The sequence below is a fragment of the Mercenaria mercenaria genome, chromosome 4 (assembly GCF_021730395.1).
Source record: "Mercenaria mercenaria strain notata chromosome 4, MADL_Memer_1, whole genome shotgun sequence".
In the NCBI taxonomy this organism is placed as follows: domain Eukaryota; kingdom Metazoa; phylum Mollusca; class Bivalvia; order Venerida; family Veneridae; genus Mercenaria; species Mercenaria mercenaria.
Window position 1 is genome coordinate 58218331 of NC_069364.1, and position 26407 is coordinate 58244737.

The 26407-nt window shown below is 35.9% G+C and overlaps 1 protein-coding gene across 2 annotated transcripts; it reads right to left on the reverse strand.

Annotated features, from left to right (window-relative positions):
- Nucleotides 1–601: 601 nt before the first annotated feature.
- LOC123551855 (T-complex protein 1 subunit theta-like) lies at nt 602–26407 on the reverse strand. 2 transcript variants are annotated; one of them, XM_053541401.1, is made up of 14 exons: nt 26287–26407; nt 14118–14208; nt 9869–10080; nt 9473–9542; nt 8889–9017; nt 8280–8341; nt 7556–7693; nt 6649–6720; nt 6115–6288; nt 5765–5852; nt 4410–4690; nt 2982–3053; nt 2548–2667; nt 602–1856 (listed from the first exon to the last, which is right to left on the reverse strand). In XM_053541401.1, the coding sequence occupies exons 1-14, from the start codon at nt 26344–26346 to the stop codon at nt 1788–1790; spliced, it is 1638 nt and encodes a 545-aa protein (XP_053397376.1). In that variant the 5' UTR covers nt 26347–26407; the 3' UTR covers nt 602–1787. The 2 variants fall into 2 exon arrangements, with proteins under 2 accessions (XP_053397376.1, XP_053397377.1); XM_053541402.1 differs by lacking the exon at nt 26287–26407 and adding an exon at nt 25938–25974.

Consider the following 26407-nt stretch of genomic DNA (forward strand, 5'->3'; position numbering starts at 1 on the left):
ACTACAAATTTTGGTTCCACATCTCATTTACATCGAAACAAAAACATATGCCAATACAAGTTGTCTGCAAGTTTTATTAAAGTTGATCACAAAATATGGTCTCCATCGTGTTCACAAGCCAAAACTGGCAAATTCTGGCCATTTAAGGGGCCATAACTCTGGAACCCATGATGGGATCTGGCAAGTTTTCTAAAGGAACCGAGATATTATGCCCATACAAGTCGTGTGCAAGTTTGATTAAAACCAAATACAAAATGTGGTCTCTATCGTGTTCACAAGGAAATTGTGGACGGACAGAGGACAGACAGGTGAGCTAAAAATAAACAACATTACATGGGTTACTAAATATTTGCTAACCGGTTTTGTTTATTTACTCATCAGGGCATAAACGAAACCGGTTGGCAAATATTACATAACCCATGTAATGTAATTTATTTTTTCTTTAAAATTTACTTGCTCCAGCACAGACTTTTATATATATATACCTCTTGCTTGGACTCAAAAGTGACGGACAGAATGATGGCCAGTGCAGGTTCACAGATGAAGTACAACTTGATTTTTGTGTAATCAAAAACACAAGGCACAAAGAATAAACAAATAATGGATTTCAGAATTTCATTTACTCAGTCAATATTAGCGACATTTACAAGAGCAGTTTTATGTATAAAAGCTGTATAAATAAAGAATTATGAAAAATGAGAAAATGCAGAAATCACACTCACAAAACATCATGTAAAACAAACAGCCACTTTGTTCTTTTCAAAACAAACAAAAGGTATAGCACATAATATAGACAATAAAGATCTTTTCATAAACATAACTACTGCCGTCTCTAACATAAAAATTCATTAAACATGATGTCAAATAGAAAAGCTTTATATACTGGTTTTTAGCTTTCTTACATACATGTTTTCCATGTAATATGTTAACTTCCAGATTACAAAAAAACTTGTTTTTTTTTTTTTTTTAATTACCACTAATTTCTAATAAGGCAACATCTGTTTTGGTCATGTATAAAAGCATCTAATTTTATGGATTTTGAAGTACGATAATGCTGTGGAACAAAAATTTAATTTCTTATACACTAAATGAGTTTCTGAACACATCAAAATGTTAGTTTGAGGAGAAACAAAAAGAAATGTTGTTCGATTATTTACACAAAATACACAGCCACAAAGTCAATATAATACCCAATATCATACTAATTTGTACACTCAATATTTCCCTATAAGCAAGTCCGTTTCTGAATGACATTCTCAGCTTTTTTCATGTTCCTAGTCTAATTTTCTGTATAAGCTACTGACTTAGTTTTACATAAAAAAGAAGTTTTAAGAAAAATGCTCTAATTAGAATGTTTGGTTATTAGTAAGACTTTTAAACAAAATAATGCTGTACCAAATAACTTGACAATAATTGTGTATATTTTATAATCAATTAAAAGAAGACTGCAGTTAATTAATTTAAACATTTTACAAAGATTCAAAAACTGCATAACTCATTATAATTAATCACTTGATCCTCCTTGTCAAACAGAATAAAAAATCTGAAAAGTGCTTAAGAGACAGTATTAAGTAAATACTTTCAGAGAAAATCGGTTACAGTATGTGCTCACTCTGGGCAAGCTAAAATAATCTTTATAATTTGCTGTGAAAATATCTGCATTAGTTTCATGATTTTCTGTGACAGTGTGAGTTGGCTTGCCAAATCTTTGAGACAACCTCTGTCCTTTGTGATCTTCCACTATAAAGTTCCTGCTATGACCTACTTATACCTATATGAAATGAGCATTAATCGTCTTCATCCCGTGCTCCAGGTCCTCGTGCTTTAGGACCACCTGCTGCCCTTGCCATGATAATCTGTATTGGGAAAAAGAACAAGTTTTTTATTTGATTAGTCCACTTCAATTAGCATCAGTTGCAGATGTCACAGATCAAAAGAAATGTTAAACAATCTGCCATATTCCACAGTCGACATTTCAAAATCACTTTAAAACACTATTATTTATCTATGCAATATACTTTATAAGAGACAGTCTTTTTAAAGATTTCTGAATTTGAAATGACATGCTAAGGCTATCAAACTACCTGGGAAGTAAATCATTATTATGAGTGATGCTTTTGGAAAGCCTGGCAATTTGTTCTAAACAGCAGACTCAGTCAAACAGAGTCTGCTGTTATTTTCCATGGTTGAGTTCTGCTCTCAACTTTCATGATCTAGGCCCAAGCGTTCCTGAGTTATCATCCGGAAACGGTTTAACTGTTCCCTGTCACTGTGACCTTGACCTATTGATCTCAAAATCAATACTGGTCATCTGCTGGTCACGACCAACCTCCCTAGGGGTGGGGGTGGGAATCCTTTGAGATTCTGTAACCCACTCAATGTTTAAGGATGGTAGTGTTTCGCTTAAGCCTGTGCTTTGAAGCATGAGAGGCAACGCACGTTTCACTTACTCTCGTGAAGAATCAATTAATCTGCTAGGCTGCAAATCAATGCTTCCAAAGGATCTTCCTATGTACAGATTTTATTATTTATTATAATAAGACAAACCTGGTCTACTTTAAGAACAGTACAAGCAGCTGCGGTGGCAAACTTGAGACCCCAGTATTTAGCGAGGTATAGGTCAAATAATCCCTTCTCTGCTGCGTCTGTTACACCAGCACCTTGAGCCTGTAAGATAAAGCATCTTCATTAAAAACACCTGCCCAGGATTCTGGTAGACCAAACAAGTAATAAGAAGACTATATTAGAAGAAGCTATATCAAAACAAAGAAGTTCACAGCTGTCACTGACAGATCTTTTTCTTATTTACAAGCAGATAAACCTAGTGCTTTCACGTAACTACATCGATGCAGTTAAGTAGTTCTAAAGTTACCATTCTAGGTATAAATAACTCCAAGAAAATGGTTCTGTTTAATAATAAAACCACTGTTTGGGACATATAATTTCTTTAACATATTAAAGTAACATACATGTATACATACCTCAATATCAACACCAACATTTTTCTTTCCTTCCTGATGGGCTGCATACAACAGTGATAATACTTCAGTTGCCTGTGGGTGATATAAAATATATGTAGGTATAACTGTGTTATATCCTCGGATAACTTAACTAGAGCTGTCGGAGGACAGCAACGCTCGACTATTCAACAGCCTTGTCAATTGAATGAATACAAAAGTTGAAAAAGGGGCATAATTTTGTAAAATGCAAAGTAGAGGTATTGAACCTCTGTACTGCATGTCATATCATGACAGTGAACAAGTGTGTGAAGTTTCAATCCTTTCCAATTTGTGGATACTGAGATACCAGCTTACATACAAAAACTTAACAAAAAACTGCTAAGTCAAAGGGGCATAATTTTGTAAAAATGCCAAGTAGAGTTATGGGACCTTCACAGTGCATGTTAGATCATGACAGTGAACAAGTGTGTGAAGTTTCAATCCATTCCAATTAGTGGATACTGAGATATCAGATTACATACAAAAATTTAACCAAAAACTGCTAAGTCGAAAAAGGGGCATAATTTTGAAAAAAAAAAGAGAGTAGAGTTATGGGACTTGCTTAGTGCATGTCAGATCATGATAGTGAACAAGTATGTGAAGTTTCAATCCATTCCCATTAGTAAGTACTGAGATACCAGCTTACATACAAAACCTTAACCAAAAATTTCTAAGTCGAAAAAGGGGCATAATTTTGTAAAAAAGCAAAATAGAGTTATGGAACCTGTGCAATGTAGATCAGTTCATCACAGTGAATAAGTGTGTGAAGTTTCAATCCATTCCCACAAGTGGTTACTGTGTTACCAGTTTACATACAAAACCTTAACAAAAAATTTCTAAGTCGAAAAAGGGGCATAATTTTGTAAAAAAGCAAAATAGAGTTATGGAACCTGTGCAATGTAAGTCAGTTTGTCACAGTGAATAAGTGTGTGAAGTTTCAATCCATTCCCACAAGTGGTTACTGAGATACCAGCTTACATACAAAACCTTAACCAAAATCGGGACGCGGACGCCGACGCATGGGCGAGTGCAATAGCTCACTATTCTATGAATAGTCGAGCTAAAAACTTGTACAAATACTCAAGAATTTTATACAGCACGACTCAAAATGACCTTTATAGACAAATGTTAACATAAGATTGTAACAATAAAGAATTTACAAATATTTAGATAAATGAATTTATTTTTAAGATGGTTATCTTATAATTACATGTAGCCTATGATACCTATTTCACCTATTTTCAATATATCTGATCTTTGACAAACATGCATACAGCCTTTCTAACATAACTTGGAACTGGCTTATAATGCATCTTTTTAACCAGCAAAGGCTAACCCGAACTGGTAAGCAAATATTAATTTTTTTTATATAATACAAATTCTAATACTAAACCACTGACATTCTCTCACCTTTACTCCTGCATTTTCAGCTATAGTTCTTGGAACTACTTCCAATGCCTCTGCATACTTCTTGATGGCATACTGCTCTAAACCTGGTGTACTTTCTCCCAGCGTGGTAATCTGCTTTGCAAGCTCTATCTCAGTGGCCCCTGCGCCGGGTACCAATTTGTTATCTCTGGTTAGGGCTTTAAATGTGTTAACACCGTCGTTGATCGCTCTCTCCATATCATCCATGATATTGTCTGTAGAACCTCGGATCATGATGGTTGTGATGGCACTCTCTTCTTTATCTGTAACAGATCAAGGCCATGTCTGCAGTTTTGGTAGCACGGTTTATGGAACAAGATGGTAAAACCTGATAATTTTGATCAAAGGCTTTATATAATCTTTTAACAGGGAAACTGGTGTAACTCATTCACCTGTCATTTATGTAAACTAAGATCATTTTTTCGAACAGTTTTCAAAGTGATACTCTGTGAAGTACATTCTACATAATCTAGTCCAAAGATGCTTATCTAGTTGTATAACGTATAGAGGAACATAGAAAATAATTTTCTCTCTAAACCAGCTTAATTTATGGACTGAGTAGATACAGCCATTTGAACGACATGGAAGTAAGAATGGAATTCTCTATCAAGCTTAACACATCAGTTGATATTCCTACACTGCTGAAGCATTTCAGCATTTAACACTGATACAACATAGAGTCATTTACTTCATATTCATCAAAATACTGTGACAGGAACAAAAGTAGCTGTATAAACTGTGTCCAACATCCAGCTAATATCTCCGCCACTGTCACCTCTTTATGATGAACATGCACATTGACCATACATAAAATTTTGACAATCTTAGCCTATGTTAGTGTACCAAGCGTCAAGAAATAACTATATGAGCAGTGCCATGAGAAAACCAACAATGGTTTGCGACCAGCATGGATCCAGACCAGCCTGCGCATCTGCGCAGTCTGGTCAGGATCCATGCTGTTCGCTAACAGTTTCTATAATTACAATAGGCTTTGAAAGCGAACAGCATGGATCCTGACCAGACTGCGCGGTTGCGCAGGCTGGTCTGGATCCATGCTGGTCGCAAAGCCACTATGTTGGTTTTCTCATGGCGTGGCTCATATGCAGTTTTTATGAAAAGCAGACCTAAACTTAATGCCAGTATTTTGAGTCGACAATACCTTGCTGATTTTACAATTAAAACGGAATCTGTTTGAAGCAACCTCACTTTGAATACAATTCTTCCAATGAAATCTTAAATTGTTTACCCAGACCAAGGAACCTTTCTGCAGTTTAACAGGACAAACTTAAATCAGTAACTTTATGATAGTACACCATGAATCTGTTGTCTGTACTGACCTTGTCTGAAGACTATAACAGGAGTGTCGCCAACTTCATCCACATATACGTTATCACAGTAACCAGACTCTTCTGGGGTAGGTGGAGTCTGAAAATTCATAAGTTTTTTGTATGTCATTAACTAACAACAATACAAATTTTAAATTACAGCATTTCTATAAAAGAAAGTACTTGCCAGGACTCACCACTTTGCATTTTTCTAATTTTTATTTACAATTATATAGCTTATTAATTTCACTAAATTTAACATAAATCTAGAAGCATGGGACCACTGCAACATTTTTCAGACTAAACGAAGTAGTATTATTGGCCGAAGTTGACAAAGTATGTATCAATGAATGATTACTTACAACTCTGGGAAGTGGTGTAGCTCCAACAGCCTTACACAACCTTCGCAGGTCCCATTTTGACATGAGTCTGAGAATGAGGATTTTGTATTTATTACAGAAATGTTGTGCCATCTCACCAACTTTACCTCCGGCAACAATCACAGTACAACCAGTATCTGCTATTGCTTTGATTTGCTGCAAATAATACCTTCATGTATAATTATCATAAAATAACATCAAACTGCATATTTTAGGCTAGCAGCACAGATCAGAGTGCCACTTGTAACATGGGGATTTGATTTCCTAGATTAGCACAACCACAAAACCACAAATATTAGTCCCCCACGAATAATATAACGTCACAGTATTTTCCTCTCCAATAAAAACAAGTGCTTTCTGTACCAATGTAAAACATTAACATACATTTTGTACATGTTACATTCTAAACTATAAAACAACTTTGTTTTCAGCTGAGTTCTAACTAAAAGCTATCACAGGCTTTCAATTAATACTTTTGCTTACTGTAGGAAACTAAAATACTGATATGTCACTTACTTGTTCCACTAGATTTTCTTCTCCTTGACTGAAGTCTACAAGTTCATTAGCACTCTTTATTAGAACTGTACCCTGTAAATAGATCAAAGCAGCCAGTCATCAAAGACTTAATAAGAGGGCCATCATGGCCCAGTATCGCTCATCTGACTCAAATGGGTAAATGACTTCAATAAACATGGAAAGGGCCCCTACACAACGCCACATGCCAAATATCTAACCTATAGGCAACAGGGTTTTAGAAAAAAGATCTTAAAGTTTTCTTATACAAGTCTAGGGTTCTAGCAAAAGCTTTAATGAGGCAACATTGACATTTGTCTTTGTGATTCCTCTCTAAAAACATGATTTAAACATGTGAAAAACACTGCTGCAAAATTGTTACCTAATGTGTATTTTTCATTTAATGCCTGGCACTGTTTCTTTTTAATCAGCCCATGAAATCTTAACAGTAACAGCTGAAACTCATCTTCATATGTTGAATATACAACACAAAACCTGAAGGCATGTCACATATGACGAGTTAATAGTCTGGCGAGAAACCTAATGCCAGTTTATATGAAAGATGTGATCTGTGTGAGCAGAAATGAAAACGTTTCCAGTAACTTAACTTAGATAATAGAAGTAACAGACCAGAAGTCAGAACTCACTTGTTATATGAATAAAAGGCACTGCATCAACTTTCCATAAAATTTATCTGGAAATTTTTCTCAACAACTATCTACATATATAAATGTAAACGTATTTACTGTACTCAACAATTAGAATAAATGCATTTTCATATATCAAGTCAAAACCTTACATTTGCCTAGGGTAGAAAACATTGTTCAAAGGCATAATTGTTGTTTTAATTCTAGATTACAAATATGCCTTATTCTTAAGAATAATCACAGTCAATAGCTGTAATGCTTACCTTAGTTTCTGTTTGCATAATATCCAGTGGACACGAGTATACTGCTATTTTACATTTGCTGGCCTTGGTTACCTCTCCTTCAACAGCTCGTCGGAACACCATACCTTGTACAAGTGAAGACTGGAGAACACCTGCACCCTAGAATCATAAAAGATTTCTTTTATATTTATTAAAGATTAACAACATTTAATTATATTAATGTATACAAATAATTTTTACTGGTGCAAAAGTCAACAAAAGAATGTTAATGTATTCCAAGCACCTATATCTTCTATGGAACAAGAGCTGTCACTAATGGTGACAAATGCCCCTGCAGCGCCTTGACCTTTGAACTGGTGACCTTGACCTTTGACCTGGTGACCCCAAAGTCAATAGGGGTCATGTACTCAATAAGTACTATTAGCATGTGAAGTTTGAAGGTCCTGGGTGCAGTGGTTTGCGAGTAAAGTGCCTTCATGCAAAAAGTTAACGTTGTGACGAACGAACGGACAGTTGAAAACTAATATGCCTCCCTTCGGGAGCATAAAAACATTTCAATGTGGCATCCCCTAACTGATAGACCAATAAATGCAAGTAGGGTAATACTAACTTACACAATTTAATGTCTATCTTTACTGTGAGTAATCAAGTGCTTTACATAAATATGTCAATTCTTAAACACTGTGATAAGTAGTGCATAAAAGATTACAAGAAAAATGCTGAACCATTTTCTATTTATACTTACCAAAATTTTACTGACACGGATGTTGTCTACATTAAATGTGACTTTCTCTGACATTATTGACACTGAAAATGAAAACGATATTTACATCTATATATGGCACTTTTATTGATAGCTTGTTGAAATGTTCTAAACTCTTGTTGTGATAAAAAAGATCTTACATGAGTGTCAGTGTGTTTTCCTACTGAACTTGTCACCTATTAAGACCAAAGTTAATTCGATCAACATCTCAAATACTTAAAAAGGCGTCAACTTCAAAATGTTATTACACCAGTGAAAAATCAAAAATATTTATCTCACTCCAATTACCTAAACCACGTACATGTAATAATGATGATGTAACAAATACCTTTTCAACTTCACAGTAATACGTCCAATTAATTTTTACATTTTTAATGTCTTTAAGGTATTGCTATCCTTCTATAAATAGAATTTTACGAAACTTTAAAGCACACACAGACATAATTTTTAGGCTAACTGACACGGTTATCAGAAAATAAAGTCTCAAAACTGGACAAGAGAAAATACTTCAAATAATTCAAAGATGCTAAAAGAATATGTTTAATACAAATGTACTGAAGCAAAATAAAAGCTGTTGTAAAAGTTTATTACCACATGCATCAGCGACTAACTTTGCAAGGAAATCTTCATTTCCATACTGTTTGCTCATTAAAGATGTTTTGATGGCACGCGCAACTTGTGTTCTGTCACGTAAGTCTTTCTGTTGTTCACATACCAAATCTGAATATAAAATGCAAACCAGTTAAGTTCATAATCTACTGGTTATCTTTATTTTGAGCATATTAAAATCAATTACGGAGTGTGCTGTTTTACATCGATACAGGGCGAAATCACCATCGTAACTAAAATCTCTGAATGTGCTTTGTAAGAGCTTGTACTGCTTCTGATGAACTGGTAAGCATAAGGACATCTACTAAAGTCTATCTCATTTTTGTTTTTGTCAAGTAAATCACCATTTTTGTAAAGAACGTACATTAAGAAGTTTTAAGCATAGCTTTAGCATATAATAAATTACAAGTATTATATCAATGTTTAACTTTAATATCAATGTCATCTTTTGTTGAAATTAATGGAATTACAACTGGTGCTACATTGTATTATCCGAGATGGAGAGCAAGTGAAAGTCTTCAATGACTGCTAGAGGAAGAAACAAGGTACAATAGTAATTTCTTTACCTGGAAGAATTTCAAGAGCTTTCTTTGAAGCAAACTCGTAACCTTCTGTGACCTCAGTAACGGACAGGCCCTGAAACAATATACAAATGTAAAGTGAGTGAGTTGGGTTTTACGGCGAATCGACACAAAATGTAAAATGTTGTTCAGTAATAGTGAAGCAAGAGCAAGGTTTGTCCTAGAAAATGCCAACTGTCAGACACAGTGTGTACTACTGACACTGTATAAAGATGTAAATAAAGGCTATGGTGAGTAGAAATACAAAGTTACCAGGCTATCATCGACACTATCAAACAGATGCGGATAAAAGTAAAAATATCAACAACTGTCCAGAATTCTTACTTCTTACTGCTTCTGAAGTTATAATCTGAATTGGCCAAAAATATGTACAATTATTACCATTCTAAGTAACATTTCAGCATGTTCGAGCAGGGCACCAGCAAACACCAGCACAAAGTTGGTTCCATCTCCTACTTCCTGTTCCTGTTGTTGTGTTGCAAGAACTAGCATCTTGGCTGCTGGATGTTGAACCTCAAGTTCATTTAGAATTGTAGCTGCATCATTTGTAACAAACAGCTTCTCTAGGTGGTTGATAACCATCTTGTTCTGCCCTGTATCATAACAATATTCAACAAACTTTAATCAAACATTCTGTTAAAGGTACCGTATTTTCCCGTATTAACGCCCCCGGGGGCGTTACATTTTCCAAAGAGGGGGCGTTTATTTGAGGTAAAAAAAATAAAAAATGAAAATTTTTACAAAACTTAAAAACATCGTTCAAACTAGTTGTAAAGTGTTTCTGTGTTGTTTAATCCCCCAAAAACGTAATTATTTGGCATCCAATTTAATGCAGTGTGTCTTTTATGCATTTAAATACGGTACCTCGTGTATTCCATGTCTGGCTTTTTGACACGCTCGCGACACTACACATTACGTCATGACCCAAACAGCTGTGTACTCCGATAACATTTTCCTTAGTACATGCGGGTAGCTAATTGCGCAATACACAATGTCAATGGTTTGACACGCTGCTGTGCCTGCTTTTAAATTAAAAGTTCTTAAAACTGCCGAAGAAAAGGGTATATCGTCAACACATTGCTGCAAGTTTGTTTAAAGTCGGCAGGAAGCGTGTGCGCGAGTGGTATAAAAACAAATCAAAAATGTATTTACCGTTTAATTTTCTGTTACGTACCGTACTTAGTACAAATGTTTTGGAATTACGGTACATGGACTGTTTAAAAGTGTGTTTAATTTTTAATACATTGGACTTTAGTACTGTAAATTACTTATTATGTGGACTTATAAAAATGAGGTAGGTGATTTTTTCCCGTTCTTGTTGACTTTTTTCCCCTCCAAAATGGGTGGGGGGCGTTAATTAGAGGGGGGGCCTTAATTCGGGAAAATACGGTAAGTCATTTCTCGATCAAGACAAAATGTAAAATTCAAAGTTAAAATTTACAATAATTGGTTCTTTCTTTTTTTTTTGGAATACATACTGAGCTATCCGGCATTTACAGAATTAATCTACAGGTCTTTTTCACCGCTTTAGAAATTGTGCCATATTAATTCAGTCTAGAGATTTGGTCAAATGAGGTAAAGCAAACTGTTTAAGACGTTCTTAAAGTTTTTTTCCTCACAAAATTTAACCTTTGTTTTTCAATGATGATACAAACAAGAGGGCCAAGATGGCCCTAGGTCGCTCACCTGATAAACACACCATAACAGTGTAAACATGTTTGACATAGTGATTTCATGGAAACAAACATTCTGACCAATTTTCATTAAGATTGGATCAAAAATGTGGTCTCTTAAGTGTAAACAAGCATTTTCTTCAATTTGACCTAGTGACCTAGTTTTTGAGCTAAGATGACCTACATTCGAATCTGATCTAGATTTGATCAAGGCAATCATTCTGACTAAATTTCATCAACCTCAGTTAAAAAATACTGCCTCTCGCATACAAAACATTTTTCTTTGATATATCCTAGCGACCTAGTTTTAGACCCCAGGTGACCCATATTCAAACTTGATCTTTATTTCATCAAGGCAATCATTCTGACCAAAATTCATGAAGACCAATCAGTGACTGGGAAAGAAATTTTGTCCATGGGACAATGGCTCGTCATACACAATAAATTATGTGACATTTAAAAATTTTATGTGACATTCAGAAATTTCTATGGGACAATTGCGACTTGTAAACTAGGAACTGGCATTGTAGTATGTACACATTTCAGATTAAAGAAGCTCTCAGTAAAAAACAAATATAGTAACTAAAACTGTGACAGCTTCACAACTTGTCAATAAAAAAAATTATTGAAAACTGACAAAAAATGAAAGTCTAGAATAAAATACGATGTTAAAACATGTTTTTAAACACTGGAAGCACTTTGAATCTGCACATTGAATACATTCCTTTGTGTAAGATTTGCACTATTAAATAGTTTCATCCTTTTGCATTCAATACAATTTAGCCATGTGACACAGGGCTCATCAGCATTAAAACTTATGAGACATTTTTCATTTTTATGTGACTATGGCTCATGTCTCATGGGTTTCCCAGTCACTGCCAATTGAAAAATACAGCCTCTATCGCATACACAAGGTTTTTCTTTGATTTGACCTAGTGACCTAGTTTTTGACCCCAGATGACCCATTTTCGAAACTGGCCTAGATTTCATCAAGGTTATCATTCTGACAAAATTTCATGGAGATCAGTTGAAAAATACAGCCTCAATCGCATACACAAGGTTTTTCTTTGATTTGACTTAGTGACCTAGTTTTTAACCCCAGATAACCCATTTTCCAACTCGGCCTAGATTTTATCAAGGTAATCATTCTGACCAAAATGCATGAAGATAAAATGAACAAGAGCTGTCCGTAAGACAGCCAAGCTCGACTATTCGAAATATTGTCACAGAAGCAGGAAATTATAACCCAAAATGTTAAATATCAAAAGAGTTTTAAGTTCGAAAGGGTACATAATTTGACCAAAATACATATCAGAGTTATGGGACTTGATGCTATCAACTAGTTTTATAACCCCGAAGAAACATGTTAAGTTTCAATTCAATATCTGCATTAGTTTTGGGGATAGTAACTTGCATCTAAAACTTTAACCAGAATTTCCTAAGTCCAAAAGGGGGCATAATTTGCTCAAAATACATGTTAAGAGTTATGAAACTTGACCCAATGAGGTTGGTAATTGACCTAGAAAAAGAATAAATAAGTTTCAAAGCTATATGCCTTTTGGTAATAGCTGTATGTACTTTCACGCAAAACTTTAACCAGGATCTTCTAAGTCCAAAAGGGGGCATAATTTGCCCAAAATACATGTCAGAGTTATGGGACTTGGTGCTATTAACTAGTTTTATAACCCCGAAGACACATGTGAAGTTTCAATTTAATATCTGTAGTAGTTTTGGAGATAGTTACTTGCATGTAAAACTTTAACCAGGATTTTCTAAGTCCAAATGGGGGCATAATTAGGCCAAAATACATGTCAGAGTTATGGGACTTGACCCAGTGAGGTAGGTAATTGATCTAGAAAAAGAAAAAATAAGTTTCAAATCTATATGCCTTTTAGTAATAGCTGTATGTACTTGCACGCAAAACTTAAACCAGAATTTTCTAAGTCCAAAAGGGGGCATAATTTGGCCAAAATGAAGGTCAGAGTTATGGGACTTGGTGCTATCAACTAGTTTTTTAACCCCGAAGACACATGTGAAGTTTCAATTCAATATCTGCATTAGTTTTAGAGATAGTAACTTGCATGTAAAACTTTAACCAGAATTTTCTAAGTCCAAAAGGGGGCATAATTTGCTCAAAATACATGTTAGAGTTATGGAACTTGACCCAGTGAGGTTGGTAATCGACCTAGAAAAAGAATAAATAAGTTTCAAAGCTATATGCCTTTAAATGATAGCTGTATGTACTTGCATGAAAAAACTTAACCAAGGTGTGATGCTGACGCCAGGGTGAGTAGAATAGCTAGACTATTCTTCGAATAGTTGAGCTAAAAATACAGCCTCTATCGCATACACAAGGCTTTTCCTTGATTTGACCTAGTGACCTAGTTTTTGACCCCGGGTGACCCATTTTCGAACTTGGCCTAGATTTCATCAAGGTAATCATTCTGACAAAATTTCATGAAGATCAATTGAAAAATACAGCCTCTATCACATACACAAGGTTTTTCCTTGATTTGACCTAGTGACCTAGTTTTTGACCCCAGATGACCCATTTTCGAACTTGGCCTAGATTTCATCAAGATAATCATTCTGACAAAATTTCATGAAGATCAGTTGAAAAATACAGCCTCTATCGCATACACAAGCTAAATTGTTGACGGACGACAGACATCGAGCGATCAGAAAAACTCACCTGAGCATTGCTCGAGCTAAAAATTAATTTATTTATTGTTACGCAATGAAAGTCTACAGTTAAACGTTTGCATTTACAGTGCTGTACATGTATGTCTGATAACAAATTATCTTTCACTGGCTTTGTATAATTTGTAACAATAGAGTTACAAGCATACATTGGTGAAATACCGGGACCTTACTTTTTTTTACAGTTTTTCTCAATAATGACATCTAGAAAGTTAAAAAATTTGGAAATTTTCTAACAAGTACATTATGTTACATACCAAGAGGTCCAAATGCAGATCTGGTGGTCTTTGACAACTCCTTACATGCATCGATATTTCTGTAGACAGCTTCGTCTAAACCAGAATAATGCTGCAAGTACAAAAAATAATTCAAACTGGTAAGACCATTTCACAATAAATGTAAGTAACAGGAGCAGTATACTGTACATTAATGGCTGCAGATCGTTTTAGTCAGCAGAAAACACAAGTCTGCAGGTTTTTTTTCCTTCTATAATAGGGGCTGTTAACAGGCTGCTTCCCCTCAGAAAATTTCATGTAGTGTAAATTGACTTTACATCAGGTTTTTTATTCCCCTTTGCCCAAAAACATAGCTATTTTTTCGCCAAATCATAGGCCTGGGCCCATTCCCCTCTTGGTAAAACAAGAGCTGTCGGAGGACAGCAACGCTCTACTATTCAACAGCCTTGTCGCTTGAGTGAATACGGAAGTCGAAAAAGGGGCATAATTTAGTAAACAAGAGGACCATGATGGTCCTGAATCGCTCACCTATCCCCACATGACCCAGTGTTGAACTGAGTATGAAGTCGTTATTTCTATTATTTGTCATAGTGACCTAGGTTTTGAGCATATGTGACCTAGATATCATCAAGATAAAAAATTCTGACCAATTTTCATGAACTCCATTGAAAAATATGACCTCTAGAGAGGTCACAAGGTTTTTCTATTATTTGACCTAATGACCTAGTTTTTGAAGGTACGTGACCCACTTTTAAACTTGACCTAGATATCATCAAGGTGAACAATCTCACCGATTTTCATGAAGATCTCGTGAAAAATATGGCCTCTAGAGAGGTCACAAGGTTTTTCTATTTTTCAACCTACTGACCTAGTTTTTGACCGCACATGACCCAGTTACGAACTTGACCTAGATATCATCAAGCTGAACATTCTCATTAATTTTCATGAAGATCCATTGAGAAATATGGCCTCTAGAAAGGTCACAAGGTTTTTCTATTTTTAGACCTACTGACCTAGTTTTTGACCGCACGTGACCCAGTTTCGAATTTGATCTAGACATCATCAAGGTGAACACTCTGACCTATTTCCATGAAGATCTCTTGAAAAATATGGCTTCTAAAGAGGTCACAAGGTTTTTCTATTTTTAGATCTACTGACCTAGTTATTGACCGCACATGACCCAGTTTCGAAACTGACCTAGATATTATCAAGGTGAACATTCTGACCAATTTTCATAAAGATCCCGCGAAAAATATGGCCTCTAGAGAGGTCACAAATTTTTTTCTATTTTCAGACCTACTGACCTAGTTTTTGACCGCACGTGACCCAGTTTCAAACTTGAGCTAGAGATCATCAAGGTGAACATTCTGACCAATTTCTATGAAGATCCATTGAGAAATATGGCCTCTAGAGAGGTCACAAGGTTTTTCTATTTTTAGACCTACTGACCTAGTTTTTGACCCCACGTGACCCAGTTTCGAACTTGACCTAGATATCATCTAGGTTAACATTCTGATCAATATTCATGAAGATCTCTTGAAAAATATGGCCTCTAGAGAGGTCACAATGTTTTTCTATTTTTAGATCTACTGACCTAGTTTTTGACCCCACGTGACCCAGTTTCGAACTTGATCTAGATATCATCAAGATGAACAATCTGACTAATTTTCATGAAGATCCATTGAGAAATATGGCCTCTAGAGAGGTCACAAGGTTTTTCTATTTTTAGACCTACTGACCTAGTTTTTGACCCCACGTGACCCAGTTTCGAACTTGACCTAGATATCATCAAGGTGAACATTCTGACCAATATTCATGAAGATCTCTTGAAAAAAATAGCCTCTAGAGAGGTCACAAGGTTTTTCTATTTTTAGATCTACTGACCTAGTTTTTGACCCGACGTGACCCAGTTTCGAACTTGACCTAGATATCATCAAGATGAACATTCTGACCAATTTTCATGAAGATCCATTGAGAAATATGGCCTCTAGAGAGGTCACAAGGTTTTTGTATTTTTAGACCTACTGACCTAGTTTTTGACCCCACGTGACCCAGTTTCGAACTTGACCTAGATATCATCAAGGTGAACATTCTGACCAATTTTCATGAAGATCTCATGAAAAATATGGCCTCTAGAGAGGTCACAAGGTTTTTCTATTTTTAGATCTACTGACCTAGTTTTTGACCGCACGTGACCCAGTTTCGAACTTGACCTAGATATCATCAAGATGAACATTCTGACCAACTTTCATAAAGATCCCATGAAAAATGTGACCTCTAGAGTGGTCACAAGCAAAAGTTTACGGACTGACGGACGGACGGACGGACGCACGGACGACGGACGCCACGCGATCACAAAAGCTCACCTTGTCACCTTGTGACAGGTGAGCTAAAAAGTAAAATAGGGTTATGGAACCTGCATAGTGCTTATCAGCTCATGACAGTGGACAAGTGTATGAAGTTTCAATCCATTCCCATTAGTGGGTACTGAGATACCAGCTTACATATAAGAATTTAACCCAAAAATCCCAAGTTGAAAAAGGGGCATAATTTTGTAAAATGCGAAGTTGAGTTATTGACCTTTTGTACTGCAAGTCATATCATGACAGTGAACTAGTGTGTGAAGTTTCAATCCTTTCCCATTAGTAGATACTGAGATACCAGCTTACATACAAAAACTTAACCAAAAATTTCTATGTTGAAAAAGGGGCATAATTTTGTAAAAAAGCAAAATAAAGTTATGGGACCTGCTTTGTGCATGTCAGATCATGACAGTGAACAAGTGTGTGAAGTTTCAATCCATTCCCATTAGTGAGTACTGAGATATCAGCTTACATACAAAACCTTAACCAAAAAATTCTAAGTCGAACAAGAGCTGTCGGAGGACAGCAACGCTCGACTATTCAACAGCCTTGTCAATTGAATGAATACGAAAGTCGAAAAAGGGGCATAATTTAGTAAAAAAGCAAAATAGGGTTATGGAAGCTGCATAGTGCTTATCAGCTCATGACAGTGGACAAGTGTGTGAAGTTTCAATCCATTCCCATTAGTGGGTACTGAGATACCAGCTTACATATAAGAATTTAACCAAAAAATCCCAAGTTGAAAAAGGGGCATAATTTTGTTAAATGCGAAGTTGAGTTATTGACCCTTTGCACTGCATGTCATATCATGACAGTGAACAAGTGTGTGAAGTTTCAATTCTTTCCCATTAGTGGATACTGAGATATCAGCTTACATACAAAAACTTAACCAAAAATTTCTATATTGAAAATGGGGCATAATTTTGTAAAAAAGCAAAATAAAGTTATGGGACCTGCTTTGTGCATGTCAGATTATGACAGTGAACAAGTGTGTGAAGTTTCAATCCATTCCAATTAGTGAGTATTGAGATACCAGCTTACATACAAAACCTTAACCAAAAATTCTATGTCGAAAAAGGGGCATAATTTTGTAAACAAGAGGGTCATGATGACCCTGGATCGCTCACCAGAGTAATATGTTTCAAATGTCAAACTGATGATTTTCAGAAATTTTTTGGAAAATTTTCCAATGTACAATCAAGTAACCCCTGGGGCGGGGCCAATTTTACCCCGGGGGTCATGATTTGAATAAAGTTTGTAGAAGTCGACTAGGCAATATTTCACATCGAATATCTAAGATCTAGGCCTTCTGGTTTATTTTAAGCAAATTTATGAAGATTTCCCAATGTACAATAAAGTAAACCCTGGGGCTGGGTCAATTTGACCCTGGGGGGTCAAGATTTGAACAAATTTTGTAGAGGTCCACTAGGCAATGCTACATGTCGAATATCTAAGCTCTAGGCCTTCTGGTTTATTTTTAGAAAATATTGAAGATTTTGTTATGTACAATCAAGTAACCCCATGGGGCGGGGCCAATTTGACCCTGGGGGTCATGATTTGAAGAAATTTTGTAGAGGTCCACTAGGCAATGCTACATGTCAAATATCTAAGACCTAGGCCTTTTGGTTTATTTTTAGAAATTTTTTGAAGATTTTCCTATGTAAAATCAAGTGACCCCTGGGGCGGGGTCAATTTTGACCCTGGGGTCATGATTTGAATAAATGTTGTAGAGGTCCACTAGGCAATGCTACATGTGAAATATCTAAGCTCTAGGCCTTCTGGTTTATTTTAAGAAAATTTTTGAAGATTTTCATATGTAAAATCAAGCGACCCCTAGGGCGGGGTCAATTTTGACCCCGGGGGTCATGATTTGAACAACTTTAGTAGAGGTCCACTAGGCAATGCTACATGTCAAATATCTAAGCTCTTGGGCGTCTGCTTTTTGAGAAGAAGATTTTTTAAGGTTTTCCTATGTAAAATCAAGTGACCCCTGGGGCGGGGTCAATTTTGACCCCGGGGCTCTGATCTGAACAAATTTTGTAGAGGTCCATTAGGCAATGCTACATGTGAAATATCTAAGACCTAGGCCTTCTGCTTTATTTTTAGAAATTTTTTGAAGATTTTCCTATGTAAAATCAAGTGACCCTGGGGCGGGGTCAATTTTGACCCCGGGGTCATGATTTGAACAACTTTAGTAGAGGTCCATTAGGCAATGCTACATGTCAAATATCTAAGGTCTAGGGCTTCTGGTTTTCGAGAAGAAGATTTTTAAGATTTTTCTATGTAAAATCAAGTGACCCCTGGGGCGGGGTCAATTTTGACCCCGGGGTCATGATTTGAACAAACTTGGTAGAGGTCCACTAGGCAATGCTTCACACCAAATATCTAAGCTCTAGGGCTTCTGGTTTTTGAGAAGAAGATTTTTAAAGTTTTTCCTTTCGGTTGCCATGGCAACCAGAGTTCTGCATGGAATTCAATTCTTTGAACAATTTTTAGAGAAGACCATCCAAGGAACATCCCTGTGAAGTTTCATCAAAATTGGCCTGTTGGTTTAGGAGGAGATGTTGTTTAAAGGAAAGTGTGAACGGACGGATGCCGGACGGTGACGGTGAGCGATCACAATAGCTCACCCTGAGCACTTTGTGCTCTGGTGAGCTAAAAAGCAAAAAAGAGTTATGGAACCTGTGCAATGTAAGTCAGTTTATCACAGTAAATAAGTGTGTGAAGTTTCAATCCATTCCCACAAGTGGTTACTGAGATACCAGCTTACATACAAAACCTTAACCAAAAATTTCTAAGTAAAAAAAGGGGCATAATTTTGTAAAAAAGCAAAATAGAGTTATGTAACCTGTGCAATGTAAGTCAGTTTATCACAGTGAATAAGTGTGTGAAGTTTCAATCCATTCCCACAAGTGGTTGCTGTGATACCAGCTTACATACAAAAACTTAACCAAATCGGGACGCGGACTTATGGGCGAGTCCAATAGCTCTACTATTCTATGAATAGTCGAGCTAAAAATGATAATCTACTGTTTCAAAACTGTGGATTATCACTTTTATTTCACTGAGGAAACTCTATAATTCACTGGAAAACATAAAATAACAAGAGTGCAAGAATGTCACAATATACGCCCGTCACAGCAAATTTCTTTACTCTAGCACCTGTATTTGCAAATGGAATTTTAATTTTGTGGTTGTTTAGTAATAACTAAGTGTTTTGTTTTCTAAGTCCACAAAAAAACTCCTTACCAGGTAGAGATACCTTAAAATACACCTAAAATTGGAAAGCAACATCTATGTTGTACCACAGAAAAGTGGTCTTGGTTTTTCCCTACGGTCAATTATAAAAAAGTTACAATATAAGTTATTTATAGTAACAACTAAGGGAAGTTAATCTTAAAAAAAAAAAAAAAAAAAAAAAAAAAAAAAAAAAAAACAATCAAAAAAAAAAATTGTAAGTCCTCACAAAAATCTTTACCAGGTAGAGACTGGTCAAAATACACCTCAAAATTGGATGTAGCATGCATGTTGTACTACAGAAAAGTGGTCTCGATTTGTCCCTACGACTAGTAATGAAAAAGTTACAATATAAGCTATTTATAGTAACAACAAAGGGAAGTAATTCTAAAGAAGGAAACTGCGCATGACACTTCGTCTCATGATGGTGTATACTTGTGTCAAGTTTACATCAAAATCCCTCCATGCATGAAAAGAAATGCTTCGGACAAGTCATTCTTGTATCGACCTTTGGCCTCTAAGTGTGGACCTTGACCTTAGACCTAGGGACCTGGTTCTTGCGCATGACACTACGTCTCGTGGTGGTATACATTTGTGCCAAGTTATATCAAAATCCCTCTATGCATGAAGAAGAAATGCTCCGGACAAGGTTTCATTCTTGTATCCTTTGACCTCTAAGTGTGACCTTGACCTTAGACCTAGAGACCTGGTTCTTGCGCATGACACTCGCCTCATGGTGGTGAACATTTGTGCCAAGTTATATCAAAATCCCTCTATGCATGAAGAAGAAATGCTCCGGACAAAGTTTCATTCTTGTATCCTTGACCTCTAAGTGTGACCTTGACCTTAGACCTAGGGACCTGGTTCTTGCGCATGACACTCCTTCTCATGATGACGAACAATTGTGCCAACTTTCATCAAAATCCTCTATGCATGAAGAAGATATGCTCCGGACAAAGTCATTCTTGAATTTGACCTTTGACCTCTAAGTGTGACCTTGACCTTAGACTAGAGACTGGTTCTTGCGCATGACACTCCGTCTCATGATGGTGAACAACTGTGCCAAGTTTCATCAAAATCCCTTCATGCATGTAGAAGATATGCTCCGGACAAGGTCTGTGGACGCCGCCCGCCCGCCCGCCCGCCAGGGGCGTTCCCATAATACGTCCCGTTTTTCAAACGGGCGTATAAAAAGGGATAATTTTATAGATTGAGCAATTACTTTTGTTTTGAGAATGATTTTAAAAATGGTTGAGAAGATTAAAAACTATTTTTGATTCAATGTGATATTAGGATAGACTGGTTCATGAGCAAATTGCAGAAAAAGAGATTGAAAAAAAAAATGGTATGTCGCCCATCACAGATTTTGAGCCATTGGTGCAAACTTTTTTTGAATGGCAAATTTGTTGGCGCAAAGTAAAACTGACCCAGAGGAAACCCTGAAGATGTCATAAAAAAGGAAAAAATGCCTCGTATATTTAAGGTGACAAATTTACCAAAAGGGGGACAAATTGACCAAAAGGAGGACAAGATGACCAAATTTTATCATGAGGGGGATGAAATGACCAATTTTGGAGGACGAAATGACCAAATCGGGGACAAGTTGACTACCTGTTTCATTGGGATTGGGGCCTAACTTCAGCCCCAAATACAAAAACAAGAGCTGTCTGTAAGACAGCGCGCTTGACTTTTCTCAGTGCTTGACTCTGAATTAGAACTTTGCCAGTAAAAAAGAAATCCAAGTTAAAAAGGGACATAATTCTGTCAAAATTAAAATCAGAGTTATAGGAATTGTGTCTCCTGGTGAAGACTTTGATAGAAAATAACTATTTTGAGTTTCAAGTCAAAAGCTTTAATAGTAACAGGGATATTTGACTTTATAAAAAAAAAAAGAAAAAAATTCTAAGTTAAAAAGGGGCATAATTCTGTCAAAATTCAAATCAGAGTTATGGGAATTGTGTCTCCTGGTGTAGACTTTGATAAGGGGCATAATTCTGTCAAAATTCAAATCAGAGTTATGGGGATTGTTTCTCTTGCAGTGTTCACGAAAGACCCTGAACATTCACAGGACAGTCGGTCTGGTAAACATGATTTTTTTACAGGACCGGATAATATTTTACCAGACCGATTTCTTTTTAATGAATTTGATATCTGATCTTTAAAACTGGTATTACACATAGTCTATATAGACAGCATTACAAAAATTACATCCTTTAAGTTTATTTCCACGTCATATTAATTGAAACAGATCTTCAGACATTAAGTTTTCAGGCTGTAAAAAATCTCTCTGTATTTTCTGGTCCTTTGGGACCATGGAGTCCATTCAACATATGTGTAATAAATCTAGAGTCCCGCTTAAGCCGTTGCTAGGGGGCGTGAGAGATGTTGCACATTTCATTACCTCTCGCGAAGACTCAGTCAACGAATCTGTTGTTATTCTTCTTGGTTGCATTCTTTGCTTCCAAAGGATCTTTTAGTAATTTTACAGATTTTATTCATATTCATTTGCTATATCATCGCTGTTTTTTACCCCACAAGTCTATTGTTTGCACCGAGTCACGTTGATGTTGACATAAAGAGAATTTCTGGAAATTCCCGTCTGGTTCCTGCGTACATAAATCGAGTACCATCCACGATAAGTACGCATCCAATGATAACGCGCGTTCTTAGAATTGTCGTGACGTTGTGAGGGGTTTCCACTGTTTCTATTTTAAGTACCAATGAAACAGGCGCTTACTAAAATATAGTTTTACATCAATTTCTCGGGATTCCATTTTACAATTTAATGATGAAAGTTGAACTTTCGCGAAATCGTGGAGGACTTTCTTCTTATTTTATCATATTGACCTGCAATTTTTATCGGACACTCGGTCTTGTGAACTTGATATATCATGCCGGACCGGATCAAAATTTACCGGAAATGTCCGACGGTCCGACGGCTTTCGCGACCTCTGCTCTTGGTGTAGACTTTGATGGTAAATAAGTATTTTAAGTTTCAAATCAAAAGCTTTGACAGTAACAGAGATATTTGACTTTATCAAAAATTTTAACAAAAAATTCTAAGTTAAAAAGGGGCATAATTCTGTCAAAATTCAATCAGAGTTATGGGGATTGTTTCTTCTGGTGTAGATTTTGATGGTAAATAAGTATTTTAAGTTTCAAGTCAATAGCTTTGACAGTAACAGAGATATTTGACTTTACCAAAAACTTTAACCAAAAATTCTAAGTTAAAAAGGGGCATAATTCTGTCAAAATTCAAATCAGAGTTATGGGGATTGCTTCTTCTGGTGTAGACTTTGATAGTAAATATCTATTTTAAGTTTCAAGTCAATAGGAGAGATAGTGTTTGTATACAAATCCATTGTATATTCTATTTTTAGAACTGATAAGACAAAGACCGGGTGGGCTGTCGCCTAGCGTCCATGTTTTTTTGTAAACATTGATGTTTTTCTAATGGCTTAAACTTTCTTAAATCATAAATGATATCAATAATTTTTTGATCAATGGAAAGGATATAAAACAAGCAATTTATTGATAACTTTTAATTTTTATTTCGAAATAAATTCGATTAATTATGAACGCTTAACTTACCAGGCCTCGATCTTGACGGTAGCCCGGCAGCCCGAGGCTACCAGTTTTTCAGACGGACTACCGAATTTCCCAAGCTGGGTAGTCCGTCGGGCTACTAAGTTTTCAAACAGGTTAATAATAAAAGCGTGAAATTTCACCGATTTATCTGATGTTTCCTTTTAAATGACAACGATATTTTCGGTCCGCATAACACCGGTCGGCCATTTTTCCGAAATTTAAATCCCTTAATTTTCACAATAATTACAAAAAGAACTTCATGAATCTGAAATGTACATCCTAAATACTAGCTTTCGTATATTTATGCATGTATTGATGACTTCAGATTTGCAATATATAAAGTAACTTTACAAAATTCAGAAATTACATCCCTAAAATTTACCTGGATTGACTGGAATTTACCCGCGAATCGTAAAGATATCAAAACGTCATGCCAGTAATTTTCCATTCCACGAGCACGTGCGACCTATCGTATAGCCGTTACTTAACTGTTTATCGACATGTACACAAATAACGCTTGTAGTGCATTCATTTTTTAATATAATCGCTTCAAATTTTCAGCACCGCTTTAGAAATAATACAGTTTGAATTCTATAACGATTTTAATAAGATGTCGACAGAAATGTAGACAAAATTCTATAAAAACGATCGAAGTTTCATACAATTATTTGTTAAATTTCAAACAGCGCGATCTTAATTATTGATTTATTTCTAAAAGTAAATAAATAATACATACTATGGTCATAAAATTCAGACTTTTGACAAGAAAGTACAAAAAACAGAATTAAAAAATCTTAAATAATGAAAAAGCGGCAGCAATTTAAATACATCGAGTAAAACGATTTTTGGCAAACAGATTTCTGCAAGTGCGGATGAATAGGTTACGGGACCTCGTGAACGTAAATAAAAACAATGAATGTTTTAAAATAAAGCAGTATGATGTCGCTGTGGTTTTTAATAAGTTTAATAAGTAAATGAATCTTTGTACATGTCTTTTTTGACTCGACACTATGTCAGATATTCTTTTCAAACAATAATGTAAATTCCTTGAGGGCAAATAGGTCACAGAGGTAGGATATCGTTTGACACATTTACCTGTCAGTTTATACGGGATATTGCGCATTCGCTTTTAAAAAAAAATTAAAGAAGACACCTTTTTACCGATTTCTTCTCAGCAATTTAAAGAACCGAGGCCGTACGATCAGACAGTGATGTGTCACATGGCGCGAAAAGATGACGTAATGCCATGACAATCTCGGGCAACTAAACCCCTTTGATCTCCACTTTAGATGCCATGATACCGACCCATTTCTTTTAGCTCTTTTGAGGGGGTTTTAATTGATGATGAAAACAAGGCCAATTACTTGTTTATCAACAGAATAATTACCAATAATTGTTAATGGTTTTTTTTCGCTTTAAACACGGGTGGGTTGATGATGATTATTGTGTCCACGTCGCCCCTGACTGTGATAATAGGCTACACTTACTTGATCATAATGCAAAAAAAAAAACAAAAAACAAATACCGACCTACCGACCCTACTTTTTTTGGCCATGCCACCAGAAACACAACATTATTATTTTTTTTGGGGGGGGAGGGGGGTGGGGGAGGGGGCTTACCAGGCTGATCCATTATTGCAGTTAAATTTGAACAGCTACACTATATTTTAAAGGCCCTGGCTAAAAAAGTAACTTTTAGAAGGGTAGTGCAAATTTGAACCCCACACCTGGCATATAACTAGATACTGATATAGGTCCTACTTTTTTTCTACAGTTTTCTCCCATAATTTCTGTCTGCTAGTTACTTGAATATTGTAACATGGTTATCCACTTACGTTGGCTTAGCCTGCCCATGGATAGTGTGGGTAGGTTTGTTGCCTACCATTTAAATAACTGAATGTTGAATCAAGCATAAACTAAAATACATCATATTTATAAACAAAATGTTTTCGGGCAATTAAAAATGTTTTCTGGCAAATGGTTTTCTTAACTTACTTGCCCGAAAGGACAATTGCTGAAAAAAAATTAAGGTGAAGACTGTAATATATTTTTTTCTTTTCCAAAACGGGACTACCAGAAGCCTGGTCGGGCTACTTGATTTCACAAGTTGGTAGCCCTGCTGGCTACCAGCAAAAGTAGGTTAAGATCGAGGCCTGCTTACAGTGTTTTTTCTAAAAGTTTGGAGCATCGCTACGCCGCTTTTAAAATCATATGTCATTTAAAACGATTATTAATTTTCAAAAGTTATTTGAATACAAAAATATGAAAATCGTAAGCATTTCAAAACTTTTTGAATTTTTAAAATCCATAAATGAACGAAAAAGTTATTAGAAATTAAAAATTCCAATCCCATACACAAACAATGTAAAAATATTTGTTTTGCCCACCGTCAGATAAACAGGTGATGTGTGACGTCAGGGCGATCTCTCCTATAGCTTTGATAGCAACAGATATTTGACTTTATCAAACACTTTAACCAAGAGCGACGCCGGGGCGAGTGCAATAGCTCTACATTTTCTTCGAGAAGTCGAGCTAAAAAACCTTCGAGTTTTATTGCCATCGCAAAAATATTTTAGCCAGTCTGTGTGCCCAGCTGAAAGGGCCTGGGGATAACCCTGAATAAGTGCAATAAGCTTCTAATGATTCGTAGATACCCTCAATCCATACAAATAAATTTTCTGCTGTTATCCCTTGATTTTCATTCTATACAGACCCGGCCTAATATCACATCATATCTGGGAAATCTCTATTGACATTTGATTTTCAACATAATGAGATTGACAGTATCTAGTCTATGTCTAAGACTATATTGACTAAGAAATCTCGAATGTTCCACTGCGAGTGAACGAACATGTCAGAACTATTCCGCATAATTCATAAATCACATGGAAAAGTATCTTTGCGACCACGAGATAAAAACCATTAATACATCAATCAAATATACATTCATATGTTGGAAAAGTAATTTATTTCAAGACTGATATATCAAATATGTCATTATACCTTCGCCCCATCCTTTAACATTTGGGCAAAGCCCGGAGCTTTCGGAACGTGCATCGCCATGTTCGCTAATCTGTTTGTGGAGTACTTGGTTACTATATCTTTTACGGAAGAATACGTTCAG

What these genes read in the sequence shown, in the direction of transcription:
- LOC123551855 (XM_053541401.1), bottom strand. Translation starts at nt 26,346, where the DNA reads ATGGCGATGCACGTTCCGAAAGCTCCGGGCTTTGCCCAAATGTTAAAG. An exon ending in CTGAAATGTTACTTAGAATG is followed by an intron (nt 9,543 to 9,868) that starts GTAATAATTGTA and finishes ATATTGTTTCAG; the next exon opens with GGCCTGTCCGTTACTGAGGT. An exon ending in GTTAGTCGCTGATGCATGTG is followed by an intron (nt 8,342 to 8,888) that starts GTAATAAACTTT and finishes TTTCATTTTCAG; the next exon opens with TGTCAATAATGTCAGAGAAA.